The following is a 15,577-nucleotide window of genomic DNA, read 5'->3' as shown; positions in this document are numbered from 1 at the left end:
AACATGTATTTATTGTACAAAACTGCAAAACTAAGTAAGTTTTGATTATTCATAAAAAAGTTAATGACAGACAGTATGACATAAATGTAGCTCATGAAAAAATTAGCTGTACTTTCATACCTTTCATACCTCCAAAACAAGTTTCGTTCAATGAATGCAGCAGCAGGTGTTGAATGTGTTCTCGCTTCTTGGTGGGGGGAGGGTCTAACTGTTCCTGAGCTGAATGACTGTCATCACGCTAGCATATTTCTGATTGGAGGAATAAGACGTGTTGCAACTGTCCCCCGTTTCCCCCCTATTCTGATGGTTCCACGAGCTGCCGCTCATTAGTAGCCTGACAGGGAATTGTAACTTACGAGGACTTAACTTATTGTGTTTATCATTGATCAGAAAATGGTAGCGTGTAGACTTGTGGGTCGTTTGTACCGTAGCCTACAGACAAGGATGACTTTACGTGAGTATCTACAGACAAGGATGACTTTACGTGAGTATCTACCTAAAATCGACTGATACTTCCAACTGCTGTGGCCCAGTTGAAGGTTTTTCAATTTGGTTTCTCACACGGAAGTTAAAGAATAAAAGCGGTTTCCCTCAATACGGGTCGGTTTAAGATTACAGGCTATAGGTCCACTAAAGCCAGCATTAGACTGGGAATTGTGGCATTGTAGACGCTGGTTAAAACTTGCTCTAAATGGCAGACACAGTTGCACACCAAAACGTAGTCACAAATACATTAAATTTATAAACCGAGAAGTTCTAAACAACTGACAGTAATTCATGATTGCAATTCAATGCATGACGCCAAGTGGACAGTTGAGCTATAAACTATGGAAGCAAATCGTGACCAAAATTCAAATGAAAATGCATTTCCAGAGATGCATTTTCATTTTAAGAATGTGGCTGCATTATTTGACTCATAAATCAAATTAGTATTCAATCATCCTATTTGCATTTTCATTTTCTTCTTTAAGACTGCTCATTCTTTCCCTTAATTAAAATGAAAACGAAAAAGACATTTGAAATTTAATTTTCAAAATATGCCCCAGCAAATAGATACCAAAATTCAATTTGAAATGTAAAATTTGAAAATGAAAATGCATTTCCAGAAATGCATTTTCATTTTAAGAACGTGGCTGGAAAATCGTGACCACAATTCAAATTCAAATGCATTTCCAGAATTGCATTTTCATTTTCAAGAACGTGGCTGCAAAATCGTGACCACAATTCAAATTCAAATGCATTTCCAGAAATGCATTTTCATTTTAAGAACGTGGCTGCAAAATCGTGACCACAATTCAAATTCAAATGTATTTCCAGAAATGCATTTTCATTTTAAGAATGTGGCTGCATTATTTGACTCATAAATCAAATTAGTACTGATTAGTACTGAGCAGACATTGCATTTTCATTTTCATGTTCTGCCCGCAAAGAACTGCCCATAATTCGAAAACGAAAATGCATTCTGAGCGGCGCAGTAGAGTGACGTCAGTAGCCGCTCTTCTTCAGCTCCCTGCTGACCGAGCTACCCATCTTGTTCGGTAGGGGGCGGTGTGCACATACGCATTGCATTACATGACAAATGTGCCGGGAAATTGATTGAATTGCCGGGTCTTTAGAGGACGCATCACAGATCATGGCGCTCCCTCAAATTGTGCAGACACTGATAGAATTAGCTGAGCTGGTAGAAACTAATAATATATCTGAGTCTGATGCCCGTGACCGAGTAGAAAAAGTCACAGAGAGCTTGGCTGCATACTCTGCCGTCACAGACGTACACATTAATGAGGTTGCCATAGTAAACCTCTCTTAAGTCCTGGAACGGCTGGATGCTGTGGAGCCTCAAATGGGACGGGGACGACCAACCATCCACATCCCGTTCGAGTCCATCGAAAACTATTTATTATTCATTTGAATTTTGGTCACGATTTGCTTCCATAATAAACAAAATGTGTTGAGTGAATGTTGTTAGCCTATTGTTTATCTTATATACCGAACATTGTAAATGAAAGCTTTTCAATTTACAAATTAATTTGGTTCTTTTTGGTTTCCAGGATTTCTCTTTATTTGTCTTCTGTTATTTTTTGGAGTACTCCTTTTATTTGGGTAAGTTCAATAACATTACAATTATTTTATAAATGTGTATTATATTGTTGTTTTTACAATGAACACAAACTACTTTACTTTTTATAGTGGTACACAAGTGTCTCGTGGCTGTTGCATTGGGAGTCTTAAAGCTTTTTTGTTTACTTAAGCTGCAGCGCGGCTATTAGGAGAACATGGCTAAACTTTTATTTTAGAAATATAAGTTAACTGTTTGTGCTAACAGACTCCAAACCATACTTTTGACATCTCACTACAACCTCAGCATACAAAGTAGTCGATTTAGACATGCATAGTGTAATGGTGTGACTGTAGGCTTATGTAAAGCAGACTTTATCACTTAATGACTTATTAACACATTATTTTACTCAGAGTAACTGAATATAAGCGTGTAACCGGTGTGAACTGGTGAAACTCACTCCTCAGGTATGTAATGGGCCACCCGCATTAATAGCTAGCTTTTCTTTGGCGTAGTTGGTAGTGGTTGCGCTTTGAAGTCGAGAGGTGGCAGGTTTGACTTAGCCTGGTCCTAACCAGACCCTCGTACATTTCATTTGTACAGAGGGTCTGGGATCGCTCCATTGACAAACGTTAACTTCCTTGAAGGTAGGTCTTCTGTTGAAGTTTAAAACTATTGGATCTGCCCAGAGCCACTCTGATTTGCCATAACCAATCGCAAGCGTTTGCCTTAGCCAACTCCTTCACCACTACTGTAACGGAGCTAGCTGCCGTAGCTGGAAAATCAAACTTTTCCCGAACCCCGTGGGGAGGAGGGCCACAAAATAATGGCCACCAACAAAACTCGGCAAGGAATGTTCTTGCTCTGGCTTTAAGTTATGGATATTCGGCAGCGTTGCCACAACCGCAGAATAGCTTCGCTCGCATCTTTCTCCGCCGCCATTACTGAACTACTCAAACTAGTGCACGACATTAACGTCATCGTTGTCAGCCACTCCCTCTGTTCACTGATTGGACCTACAAAAAATGTGTTTCTGACTTCAAAGTCAAACTCCCAGACCAAGTACAGAAGCAAAATCCAAACTGAGCGAAAGTACGTAGGAGGGCAGAGCCAGGCTAGGTTTGACTCCCCGTGGGAGTGAACATTGGCCAGTATGCCTCTGACGGAGCTTGCAAGACCACGTCCGTTACATACCTGTGACACGTGCACATGAGACTCAGTTGAGTTAAAGAATACATAGACTTACATATTAGTAGAAACAGCTTCCAAGATGGCATTCATTTCTATGAGAAGTATTCAGTGGCGCAGTGAGGCAAGCGAGGGCGGGAAACGGACCGCGCCATGTTTCCAGTTCCGGCTCGTCTGGTGTTGTGCATAGTGTGGCTCGCAATTTTCTTAGCTCCGAGACTCGTGCACGCTTGCAACTAGCTGTACACGTCATACTTTGCGACAAACAGTCGCGAGCGTGTGAGCTAAGGCATTGCATTTGCAGAATGCAAATATACGTTTGCTTCTAGTGATGGGAAGTTCGGTTCATTTTACAGATTCGGTTCTTTGAATCTCGTTCAGTAAAATGACCGAATCTTTTTTTAAGTCATTCGTTCATTTCAACGGGGGGAAGGGGGGGGGGGGGGGGGGGGTCTATACGTCCACTGCAAACGCGTATGATATTCTCATGTAGGTTAGTGCATGACATGTGCACAAGCAGATACTATTTCAAAAGAAATTCCTGCATTAAAATAATGTATCATGATTTTGTATGATTTGGTCATGTATTATCACACTAGCATTTAATTATCAGGTCAAACAATTACACTGCACTAAACTGTAAGTGTAAATGTAAAGTGAAAATAACAAAACCAGTCAGTATGATGACTTGAGCGAAGATCATTCACGTCTTTCTAAAACAGCGGCCACGCGAAAGGGAATAAGGAAACTGTTTCCTCTACAAAAAATACAATGTGGGTCACGTGAAAAAAGGATCCAAAGACTCGTAGAAAGACCGAGTCCGGAAATGAACAAATTGTTTGTTTCCTCTAGCCACAGAGCCTATGCAGGTCACGTGAAAAATTATCCAAAGACTCGTAGAAAGACCGAGTCGGAAAATGAACGAATCACTCTTTGAGAGGACTCGTTACTCCCGAGTCCTTGTAAGGATTCGTTCAAAATGAACAAATCGTTCACGAACGACACATCACTATTTGTTTCGTGTTTTTAGTGTGACTGTCTAAGTAGCCTATTGTGTCGGACATAACCATAACAACCTTGTGGTTATCAGACATGATTTATTCATCTTCGTCTTTCCTCCAAAGGACATCAACAAACTATAATGACGCCTTAACATGATACGATATCACTTAATGTATTAGGATATAATTAAGCTACGTTTGTCATTCCATGAACATAATAATACAAAATGGTTAAATCTGCTTTAAAATAACGGAAATAAACTCTACAAACAACCGTCATGTATGTGTGCAACCATTTTTAAAACTGGCAAACAAAGGCAGGCAACTGTAGATTCTCAAGCCCTTTCTCCTTGTGCTCATTCAGTTCAGGTAAACCAGCTATTGGCTAATGTTCCCTTTTGTGCTCGTGCCCTGTTTGTATCCGCGAGCACATTTCCAGGCAACTTTTCTTGACGTAAGCAAATACATGGGATGCTAGTTTACCCATTTCGGATTGGTTTCAAACTTAGCAAAAATCAGGAAAAATTATTATATTAAAAAGGTGGTAGTAATAGTTTTGGAAATGTTGACTGGAGTTAATAGAATAAAAATGACCGGACGAGCCGGGTACCTAATCGGAAATGCAATACGACCTAAATCCACCTGGGCTGTTGCCTCAAGCCGAGGGGCGAGAAGTGGGGGTCTGTTGTAGACTTTCCTGTGTCTCTAATTCACATGCATTATTTGTGTTATCAGCGCCTCCTAGAGACGTGGCAGACCTGGGTTTACGTACTCGCAATATCGATTAGAAGACAACTTGTAGCCCATACAATTATATATATTGTTTTTAAATGACATACATGTTGACATGTGTAAAAACGTTTTATTATATTACTTTAAGTCTCTGCTAATCTGTCGATTCGACTAGTGAGTCCCAGCCGGTTTAGCTAGCTTGTTAACACTGAACAAAGTTACGTAATGTGACGAGACTGAATTTGAAAGTACAAAAAACCCACCAGGATCACTGATGTCAACAACTCTGTGCCAGGCCTCGTTCTTTTTTCGTTCTCTGTACAAATACAGAGACGTATTGTACAGGACTGGATATGCAGCCACACAGGCAATTAGTTTGTCCTCCATCTTGAAACTGAAAACTAGAATCATTTGAAATGATGACGTTAGATTCCACTTCTGTTGTCGAAGCAAACAGGATCCACTTAGGTGGGTAACGTTAGCAATACAGCTTAGCAAACAAACTATCGTGTTCCAACTCAGCTTCAGTTAGCTCTAGCTATCTTGCTAAAAAATAGATCTGGACAAACATGCATCTTGAACGTTAGCCCCATTGCCAAAAAACAAAATCATCACACATTCTACCCATGCTAGGTACAGGCAGGACATGTTAGCATTGCTAATAACTGTTAGCGACAACATCATACCACAGCTTGCGGTTTTGATTAACTTAAGGTTGGAAACAGCACCTCTTTTCAGCAACAGCTTCATAGCAAATCCTTCTTTACATTGTCCCAGGCTTTCAAAACTGTCCTTGGTGAAATAGTTTGAGCAAATGTGTAATTGAGGTTAGAACTGCACAGGGATCTTCTCATAAACAAACATCACAGCCCGTCGAGTGTTTGGTTCCTTAGGAAGACTCTGAAAAGTGTCAGCATTCTCTGTGCAGCCTGGAACACTGCATTTACTACCGTAGTCCCTTTTTAATATGCTAGAAAAACATTCTTTGTAGTTCTTTAGAAGTAAACAAAGCATCGCGCAGCAAATTTTGGGGCCTGACAAAGGTACAGACCAGATCCAAAAAAGGTGGTGCCCCTGTTGTGACTTCACAACGGGGGATTTTTCAAAACCGATCGTTTTACAGCTACATTTTTTTATTGTGAGATTTGCATAGGAAAGAGGTGTCAATGGACTTTGAGGTTCACTGTATGTCCATCTTACCCACTGAACTGTCGTTATTCAGCGGTGACAAGGTACATTTGGTAAATTGGTAAATTTGGTATATCTTATCTTTCCCGGCAAGTGACATAAGTCAGTTGAGGGGAAAGGGGGGAAAGCTGCCATTGTAAACACACACAATTGTTATAAAAATATAACAATTTATATACATAAAATCTTCCACAATGTAAAATGCTAAAATGATTATTGATCACTCGCTCATTTCAATGAAGGTTCAATAAAAATATAAAATAAACCTATCAGGATCAACCCTTTGGCTCTAGTTCACATTGTATGAAAGCAACATACTTAAAAAGTTATAAAAGTTTGGCCCTCGTTTACAGCACCACAATTTGCAAAAACGTTAAACTTATTTTTCGTGAGGGTGGCCCCTAATAAGAATTTCTAATAGACTGCAAGTAATGATGTCCCACTCATCAGATACAAACTTTGAGGATAAATGTGAGAAACTTGAAAAACTGTGTTTGAATGGGTGCTGGGATGTTCTGGAGTTTGGAATAAGTCACATTTATATTTTATACAAATACTAAACAGAAAACACCATACTCCATCTCTTCAAACAAAACAGAAAAAGTAAATGAATGAATGACAAAGTAACCGCGTACTCCTTGTTGTCTTTTCAAAGGTACTACTGTCCACAACAGTCTATTAAAGTCCCACGGTAAGAGAATGTCCTCTGTCACATTCCCTAAAAGAATATGTCACACAATCTGCCGGTATTCGCTTAACAGTTTCTGTCTGATATGACAATTGGAATTACCACATCAAAATTTCAAAGCTACATGTTTCTACTAATCCAGTTAAACTGGATTTTTTTTGTCCCCCGGTACTTTAAGTCTACACAAACTGGTCCAGCAAGTTGTTAAATCTGCGTGTATTCCAATTGAATCATCTCAATTCTGATTCAGTGAGACCTCTAGCAAGTGTCATGAGAGTGCATCACAGATTGTCCTGAAGGAAGGGTAAGCCTTTTACTTACCGCCCCTGGGATTTGAAACAAATACACCACATTTCTTAATTGGCGATGTGAATAAAAGAGTGATGACTAAATTCAAAATCTAACAATCAAAATCTAAATGTCAGACAGGACCATACAAGTCAAGCTAGGATAATGGAACCAAAGTAAGTAGCTCTCATAACCCCTCAACTTCATCTTCACTACTACTGTACACTACTTTGTGTGCTAAATATTTCAGACGTTTTCAAGGTCTGTCTTTGTCCCCTGCAGACGACCAGATGTGTTGACCATCACCCCATGGCTGGCACCTATAGTCTGGGAGGGGACCTTCGACATGGCTATTATTAACGAGTCTTTCAAGCTTTACAATGGGACCGTAGCAACCACTGTGTTTGCAGTTGCCAAGTAAGTGATCTCCATTTTGCTTTGATTATAGGTTGTGAAATCGTCTTGCCCGTTATCTTCTTAATGCTTTCAACTGTTTCTTTCACGCGCTCACTGCATATGCACTCTAGATAGACTAGACTATTTTTACATAGGGTTACCTTTTAGAAAATCCTCTATATTTTCTTTCATGTGTATGGTATGGTTATAAGAATGATTGTCAGGGTGTTTCAGAAAGTTGACTTTTCCATATTTTCTATACTGTAGTTCATGAAATTGTTCTATATCAATGATAAAATTCTGAGCAGGCCTTACACACCACGTCTGGATTACAAAGTATTTATCAAACAGTACAGCTTTTACAATGTAACATTCCACCACACACTGTAAAATAAATGTCTGTACCGTATCTACATCAAGTTACTATTAATATTCCATTCTCTTCATTCAGATACACTCGTTTCCTGCAAGACTTCTTGGAGACAGCAGAAAAGCACTACATGGTGTGAAATAAGTTATGATCTGAGTTATATAAAGGATAATAACATAATAAGATAATGTCCTTTATCAGGTGATATAGGACACCTCGAAGGGCATTATCCCACTTATACCATGGACACTTGCCCAAATTTTTGTTTTTAACAAAGATTAATTAGTTTTGAGACGTTTTGCAAAAGAAATCTAAACATTTTTAACGTTAGCCAACTCTGATATTTTATAGTTCGCTCAGCTAATAGAACCAACACCACCTTTCCCTTGGCTGAGCTATTAGCCCAAAAGCTAACGTAATGCCAGCAAGATTCAGAGGCGTTAACATTGTGTACGGTTGACAAACAGTAAACACAATTTTACATTATGTTTGACAATGAGATTGGCTAGTTAACTAGCCATGTCACTGTCCCTAAATCAATATCAAGATTTTCACGAACAAAGTATCGGCTATACTAAACTCCTCAAAAAAAGTATCGTTGGAAGGCCTGATTAGTCATCTTTACAACGAGGTACAACTTGTAAGGATCGTGCATTCATGGAATGAATGACACAGCTAACGTGTGAGTAGCAGCGCAAATCCTTGAGGGTTTAGGTTGGTTGAGGGGCAGTTCTATGGGCGTATGTGACGCCCTCTGTGACATGCTTGCGTGTAAAAAGGGCTATACAAATACATTTGATTTTGATTTGATTTAGCGACGCACTTTTTTTTCCAAAATCCCCAGCAATATTCTTCTTTTGGTATTCACTCTCATTTAGAGCTTCAAGTGCTGGCAGGTGTATGCCGGTCACAGATGTGTGAATTGACCACAGGTGTGTTAATTGACCACAGGTGTGTTAATTAGAATATTGTAGGGGGATTTTGGCTTTTTCAGTTGCCCATTTGCCTGGGCCCTATCCTGAAGGGACAAACGTGGCATGTTTATGCTTGGCGCACACACAAACTCAACAAAGTTGCAGGACCCATGTCACAAGTGCTGTCAATTAGGTTAATTAACACACCTGTGGTCAATTAACACATCTGTGACTGGCATACACCTGCCAGCAAATTGTTTGCACCGCTACCCACACGGTTAGCTGTGTTGCTCTTTCCACGAATGCACGATCCTTACAAATTGTACCTCGTTGTAAAGGTGACTAATCAGGCTTTTCAACGATATACAATACAATACCAATTGGTATTATTTAAGGGGAGGAATAATAGACCTAAATAACGTTTCCGAACTTTTTTTGAGGAGTTACGTACTAGGCTACAGTACGGCCGCAGTCTGTGGAGCGATTTGAATAGCAAATGGATGTGAGATGACTGCATCAAGGTTTACATTTTCTCCAAAGAGTAATTATAATTTGACAGTATGTTTAACAACAATACTAGCCAGCTCTTGAGCCATGTCATTGTCCCCAAATAAAATCAAGATTTTTAAGAAGAAAATAATCGGCCATGTGTAGAGTTGCTGCTCCTGTCGTGTTGGCCGCTGCCTGTCTGAAGTAGATTGACTAGCGAAGTGAATAGCGAATGGGATAGGAGATGAGCGGTTACGTGACACTGACACACTACATTCAGAAAAGTAAAATGTTTCAAATAGCTTAAAATAAATATTGAAGTCACTCATTGTTGTAAATACAAGTTATCTTGTTAAAGTCTTTCAAAATTGTAAATGGAAGCTTTGACTCCGTCCCTGTTGTTATGGTTACTTATTTCAGACAATTTGTACAGGCTCATATACTATGTAGCCAGCGGAATAATTATAATGGTGAAAAGACAGTTTTGCTGCAGTTACGTAGTAGGTATCCGTTATCACCGAGTATCAATCGGTATCAATCGAGTATTCACCTAGACCATGGTATGATAAACAATGTCTTTGAAACACCCATACTGCTTATTTGAAACAGTAAAATGAAAAGGCTTCTCGGTGAACAACCACCACTGTGAGACTCAAGCCTATGGCTCTGCTTTCAGGTGGGACTGAACGTCCACTTCTATGTTTTCACCGACCAGCCGGCGGCTGTGCCCAATGTGACTCTAGCAGCAGGCAGACAAATCAGCATCATCAAAGTGCCCAAATTCAGTCGCTGGCAGGAGATCTCCATGAGAAGGATGGAGTTTATCCAGGAAGCTATTGAGGAGCGGATTCGCCACGAAGCAGACTACCTCTTCTGCGTGGATGTAGACATGAAGTTCCATAGCCATGTTGGGGCCGAGATCCTGGGGAAGCTGGTAAGGCTCAAACATGAGTGAGATGTCAAAATAAGTTGCTTTGGATAAACAAATTTGGCAAAATGAATACATCATACAAATGATACTGTAATTACCTTTGCTCTGTGAGAGGTGAACTTGCCACTGAAGTCGTTTACTGAACAAACGTGTGGTTAAATCCTCGCTGACTAATGTTAATATACTCTCCCCTGAACGAGGTGTTTCGGATTCATATTAATTGTGGTTTTCTTATCCGCAGGTAAGCTTGTTGTCTCCATTAACAGCTGGGATTCTCTTAATAATAATCCATGGGTCGACCCATGAGAAAACCCCAATTAATATGAATCCGAAACACCTGCTCCGTTTAGGGCGAATATCCCACTTGAGGGCGGGCTTTAGCCCTTTACATTAGCATATTGAAAAAAAATAAAATCTACCCATTCTGTAAGGTCGTTTTAATACTCCTGCAGGTCAAATTCGTCTCTAATTTGAGGATATGGAGCAGGAAGAGTAGTGATATAAAAACAGACTTGAAGATCTGTCTATGAAGTTTAGTTTGTGGATCGGCAGGTGTGATTCATTTATTTGTCTACACATCTTAGTGAAAAATGCTTAATGATGATAACAAAATGTCATAATATTTACAAATAGTAGGAAATGGTAGTGGTGGTAGTTAAATACAGTGGACATCATTTGTAGGCATGCAACCATGATAAAAGTTTTTTTTAAGTCTACCATTACTGTAACTGGTGGTGTCAGATGTAATCCAGAATGACATATGATTTATTTGCTCACCTGATAAAACTGGTATCAATTATTTCCTGAATAGGGGTTATGCGGAGCGCTCAGCGTTCGAACCGGAAAACAGATGTAATCGTTTCCGCTTCTCACTTCTGTACACATCTGCAGCGCTAGGTGATCCAAATAACTTATATTGACAGGGAAGTTCAAGTATTTTATAAGTTATATTAGTCTCTACATTAGGCTAAGTGTGACAGGAATAGAGTGATGAATTCATATAACGTTATAATAGCCTAACGTTAGACCGTTTCCCAGGAGGTAACACTAGCTCTACACATTAACTACAACGTGACAGTAGGCTACATAGCTACACAACTAGCGCTAAGTTATCAATGAAATATATGAATTCAGCAAATTAATTTAAGAAGCTCATTTTAATTTAGTGTCATATCCATATCATTATTCTGGTTTCTATAGCTAGGACCTATCGTTCCTAGAAGGAATTACGTTTACTGGCCTACTACTAGGCCCAAAAAAACGTTAAAGTTAGCAAGTGTATAAGATTACGCTACTGAAAAAATTGACCTGTAAAAAAATACTGTCACACTGGTAGTTGTTGCAGTTGATTGCTAAACACTGCATTCTTTGAGTCCACTTGGACTTCTACAGGTACAGTCTTCGTTTACCTGTTTTAATCGTCTACGAGCAAAAAAAAAGGGTACTCCCCAGGGTACTCGGGGCTCTGGAAGTCCGTTTGGCAATCCTGTGTACATGGGAAATTGTAATTAAGGGTAGCTCCTTTAAACACCGGCTATAGTAGTTGGCCTTTACTACGCTGTGTTTACCTCAAAAGCGGCCGGCCGGAAGTAGTTACATCTGTTTTGTAGAACCCGGAAGAATGTTGCGCATAACCCCTATTGAGGGATTTAAGATGATGACTTTCCTGCCACTCTTTTTCCTGTGTATGTTACGTAAATGTTACCAATCCTATTGGCTTCAGGCAATACAAGTGATATGCATGACATCCCATTACGTAAGGGATAATGCCCGACGAGGTGTCCAATATCACCTGATAATGGACGATGTGGAGGCGTGAACCGTCCGACGTGCAGCGGAGGAGTCCATTATCGGAGTCCATTATCAGGTGATATTGGACACCTGGAAGGGCATTATCCCGCTTATACTATGGTCACTTGCCAACAATTTTTATTACTAACATAAATTTATTTTTTAAGGCGTTTTGCAATAGATAACTAACGTTTTTCAACGTTAGCCAACTCTGATATTTATAGTCCGCTCAGCTCATAGAACCAACACCGGCGTTCCTTTGGCTGAGCTATTAGCCCAAAAGCTAACGTTTTGCTAGCAGGATTCAAAGGCATAACATTGTGTACTGTTGACAAACAGTAAATATAATTTTACAGTATGATTGACAATAACGTTTGCTAGCTAACCAGCCATGTCACTGTCCCAAAATCAATAACAAGATTTTCACGAACAATATCGTCCATATACTAGTACTAGGCTACAGTATGTACACTCATTGTTGTAAATACAAGTTAGCTTGTTAAAGTCTTTCAAAATTGTAAATGGAGGCTTTGACTCCGTCACTGTTGTTATGGTTACTTATTTCAGATACTTTGTACAGGCTCCTGTGTAGCCGGCGGAACGGTGAAAAGACAGTTTTTCTGCAATGACGCAGTAGGTGTCCGTTATCACCCTATAATGCACACCCCTGCAGCCAATCAGAATCGAGTATTCACCCAGACCATGGTATAAACAGAGCCTGTTTAAGGAGAGCCTGCCCACTCCCTATTAAGCCCCATTGTACCGAATTGTGTTGCAGTTCCACCAGAGTTCCACTGGGAGTGATCGCGGTCAAGTGCAAAATGAATAGGTGTCTATGGAGCTAAACGGCGAAATTTGTCTCTTTCGCCTGATTGTCGTTGAGAAATCTCAGATTTGATTGTAGTTTTTGCATGTTCAACGTGGATTACAGGTCAAAAGTTGAATGAACAAGTACTTATGTCCTTTCGATTTCTTACAGGGTAAGTCGTTGTTGCCCAAAACACGCTAGCATTCTGCTAACGAATGCTGATTGGTTAGTGAAGGACTGACTACGACCAGAGATCCCGCTTGATGGCATCCGAAGCAGAACCAGGTTTTAGAGCATTAGCAACAACATTAGCAAGCCAAAACTCTTTCTAGCATGTGTATTGACAGGGCGAGCCTAAGCTGTCAGCTGTGTTGTCGATGCCTCGAGAGAAAAGTGGAAGTAACCAGAGTTTGCCGTCAAGCAATAGCTCTGGTTGTACGATGTGTATGACGTCAATGACATTTTCAAAGGCTTTTTAGAACAGAAAGGTGTATATTTTTTTTGCCTCCTCTTTCAAATTCAGAATTCAAATTACTAGACAAAAAATTATATCCTGAGAAAAGTGGATTTTGAGGGGTAAAGCTCCATAGACCTCCATTCATTCTGCACTCGACCGTTCGCGCCCTAATATGGAACTTCAGTGGAACTGCAACCAGTTCAGAACCCGGAAGTTTCCCGAGAGTGGGAGTTCTCTCTTTATTAGACATTCTCTGGTATAAAGTTCCAATGCGTAACTGAAATTGTGGCAGGCTCTCCAGAACAAATACTTTTTGGGAAACAGGTTTTTTACAGGGATCTGATCTGAATTACACAATCAATAATAATAATTTATACAACTTTATAAATTTATACAAACGGTATCATGTACAATCGTAAAACATTTTGTTTGGTCATTAAACATTATTAAACAACTGCAATGCATGCAAACTATTACAAAATATAAATTGTGATTTGAACTTTAATTGATTATTTTGTTGATCAACAAAAAGCATATATGTGGAGTGTCCTCAATAGCCCTATAGTAAGTAGTGTGCTGTGTTAATATGATTGAGGAATACGCAGGGCTGAAATTCAACTGAATATCTATGAAATCTGGTTGTTTAAACCACGATTATGCTGCACAATGTGTTTTTGTCCAACTACATTTAAGTTTCCTGTTAAAGGCTAACCTGCAATTTTGCACAGTCCAAGTTTATTCACATTAATTCCCGTAAATGTCCATATATTACTGTTAATTCCCATGGAAAGTTTCTACCTTAGAAGATTCCTGGAATTTTGCAACCCTGATCTGGACTACATAAAGTCATGAGGTTATGAAGAACAATACCTCCCTAAAAATACACTGCATTAAACAAAAATGCCCCAGTATTCAGAATCAATTTTTGACACAGGCTTTTTCCAATTGATCTCTAGGTGGGAGTTCTAAACCCCTGGCTGCACAAGAGCACCCGGGATAACTTCAGCTACGAGCGACGAGTCATCTCCAAAGCTTACATCCCATATGGACAGGGGGACTACTACTACGCAGGGGGCTTCTTTGGGGGACATGTGGAGGATGTTTACCAACTGGTCACGACTTGCCGCAAAAACCTTGAAGCTGACAAATTGGTGGATGTTGAGGCTAAGTGGCAAGAAGAGAGCCATGTCAACCGTTACATGCTGCTGAACAAGCCCACCAAGGTCCTCTCCCCAGAGTACCTTTGGGATGAGGAACTAGGGTCTGGAGGCTCAGAGATCAAGCTCATCCGCTACGCCACCGTCCGTAAGAACATGAAGGAAGTTAGGGAAAATATCTGAGATGCAATGTTTTCTTTGCTTTCATTGTTTTTTATTTATTTATACATTCAAACACTGGTACTGTACCACACATATGTTTACTGTATGTATACATGTTGAGTAATTGGGGGCCATTATTATTATTGTAAAAATAAGGAAAAATTTGTATTGTCTAATAACTGTTCATGTATTTGCCTGAATGACGTTACTGCATTGTCTTGTGATCTTGGGAGATCCCAAGGCTCACACATGTTAACTAGTGCTGTCAGTTTAACGCGTTATTAACAGCGTTAACGCAAACCCAAATTAACGGCGTCAATTTTTATATCGCGCGATTAACGCTCTTTTTGGCCTAGCAAACTTTGTAGTTTTTTTCACATGCTGTTGCAACAATTACCGACGTTAGAAAGACTACAACACCACACCGGATCTATCTAGACCGGAAATAAAACAACAGGCACGCCACACACACTTGTTTGGCTTGCGAGCCGGCTAAAGAGTAGTAGCAGAGCCCTTTTACGGATATTAGACATTCTCTGGTAGTAGGCTAACGTTACGTTTTGAGTGGATGGCGAGCGCGAGACGCCGAAATTGATGCCAATAAGATTCTGAATGGAAAGTTTACTTTTAAAAAGTTGCCAAATGGTTCCATTGACAAGACCAAAGTGATCTGTGTGTTTTGTCGTTGTTAACTGAGCTATCATCGCAGCACGTCCAGTCTAAAAATACCACTTGATGGCCAAGCACACAGCTGATGCGATTCATGCGAATTCTCCGCCCCTTCGTCAAGACCAGGCGCAATGTTGTTTTCAATAAAAAAAATATTTGCACGAAGCAATCCGAACCACTTTTCCATGTTGATAAGAGCTTTAAAATTTGAAAAAAGAATGGGACAAAAAGAAATCAAGGGACATTTAGAATAGATCCAAATGTGCGATTAATTGATTAATCGCGAGTT

The 15,577-nt window shown here is 39.8% G+C and overlaps 1 protein-coding gene across 2 annotated transcripts; it reads left to right on the top strand.

Annotated features, from left to right (window-relative positions):
* Window positions 1–247: 247 nt before the first annotated feature.
* On the top strand, window positions 248–14,734 carry LOC124479925 (histo-blood group ABO system transferase 2-like). Of its 2 annotated transcripts, none has more exons than XM_047038880.1 (9): window positions 248–454; window positions 2,052–2,103; window positions 6,824–6,859; window positions 7,107–7,160; window positions 7,282–7,320; window positions 7,427–7,561; window positions 7,992–8,043; window positions 9,990–10,247; window positions 14,257–14,734. In XM_047038880.1, exons 1-9 carry the CDS (start codon window positions 394–396, stop codon window positions 14,638–14,640), a joined length of 1,071 nt encoding a protein of 356 aa, XP_046894836.1. In that variant the 5' UTR covers window positions 248–393; the 3' UTR covers window positions 14,641–14,734. The 2 variants fall into 2 exon arrangements, with proteins under 2 accessions (XP_046894836.1, XP_046894835.1); XM_047038879.1 differs by having other exon boundaries at window positions 249–484.
* The last annotated feature ends 843 nt before the right edge of the window (window positions 14,735–15,577 follow it).

Source organism: Hypomesus transpacificus, chromosome 17 (assembly GCF_021917145.1).
Source record: "Hypomesus transpacificus isolate Combined female chromosome 17, fHypTra1, whole genome shotgun sequence".
Lineage (NCBI taxonomy): Eukaryota > Metazoa > Chordata > Actinopteri > Osmeriformes > Osmeridae > Hypomesus > Hypomesus transpacificus.
The sequence above is the reverse complement of the archived record's forward strand: the minus strand, read 5'-3'. Positions and strand labels throughout refer to the sequence as shown.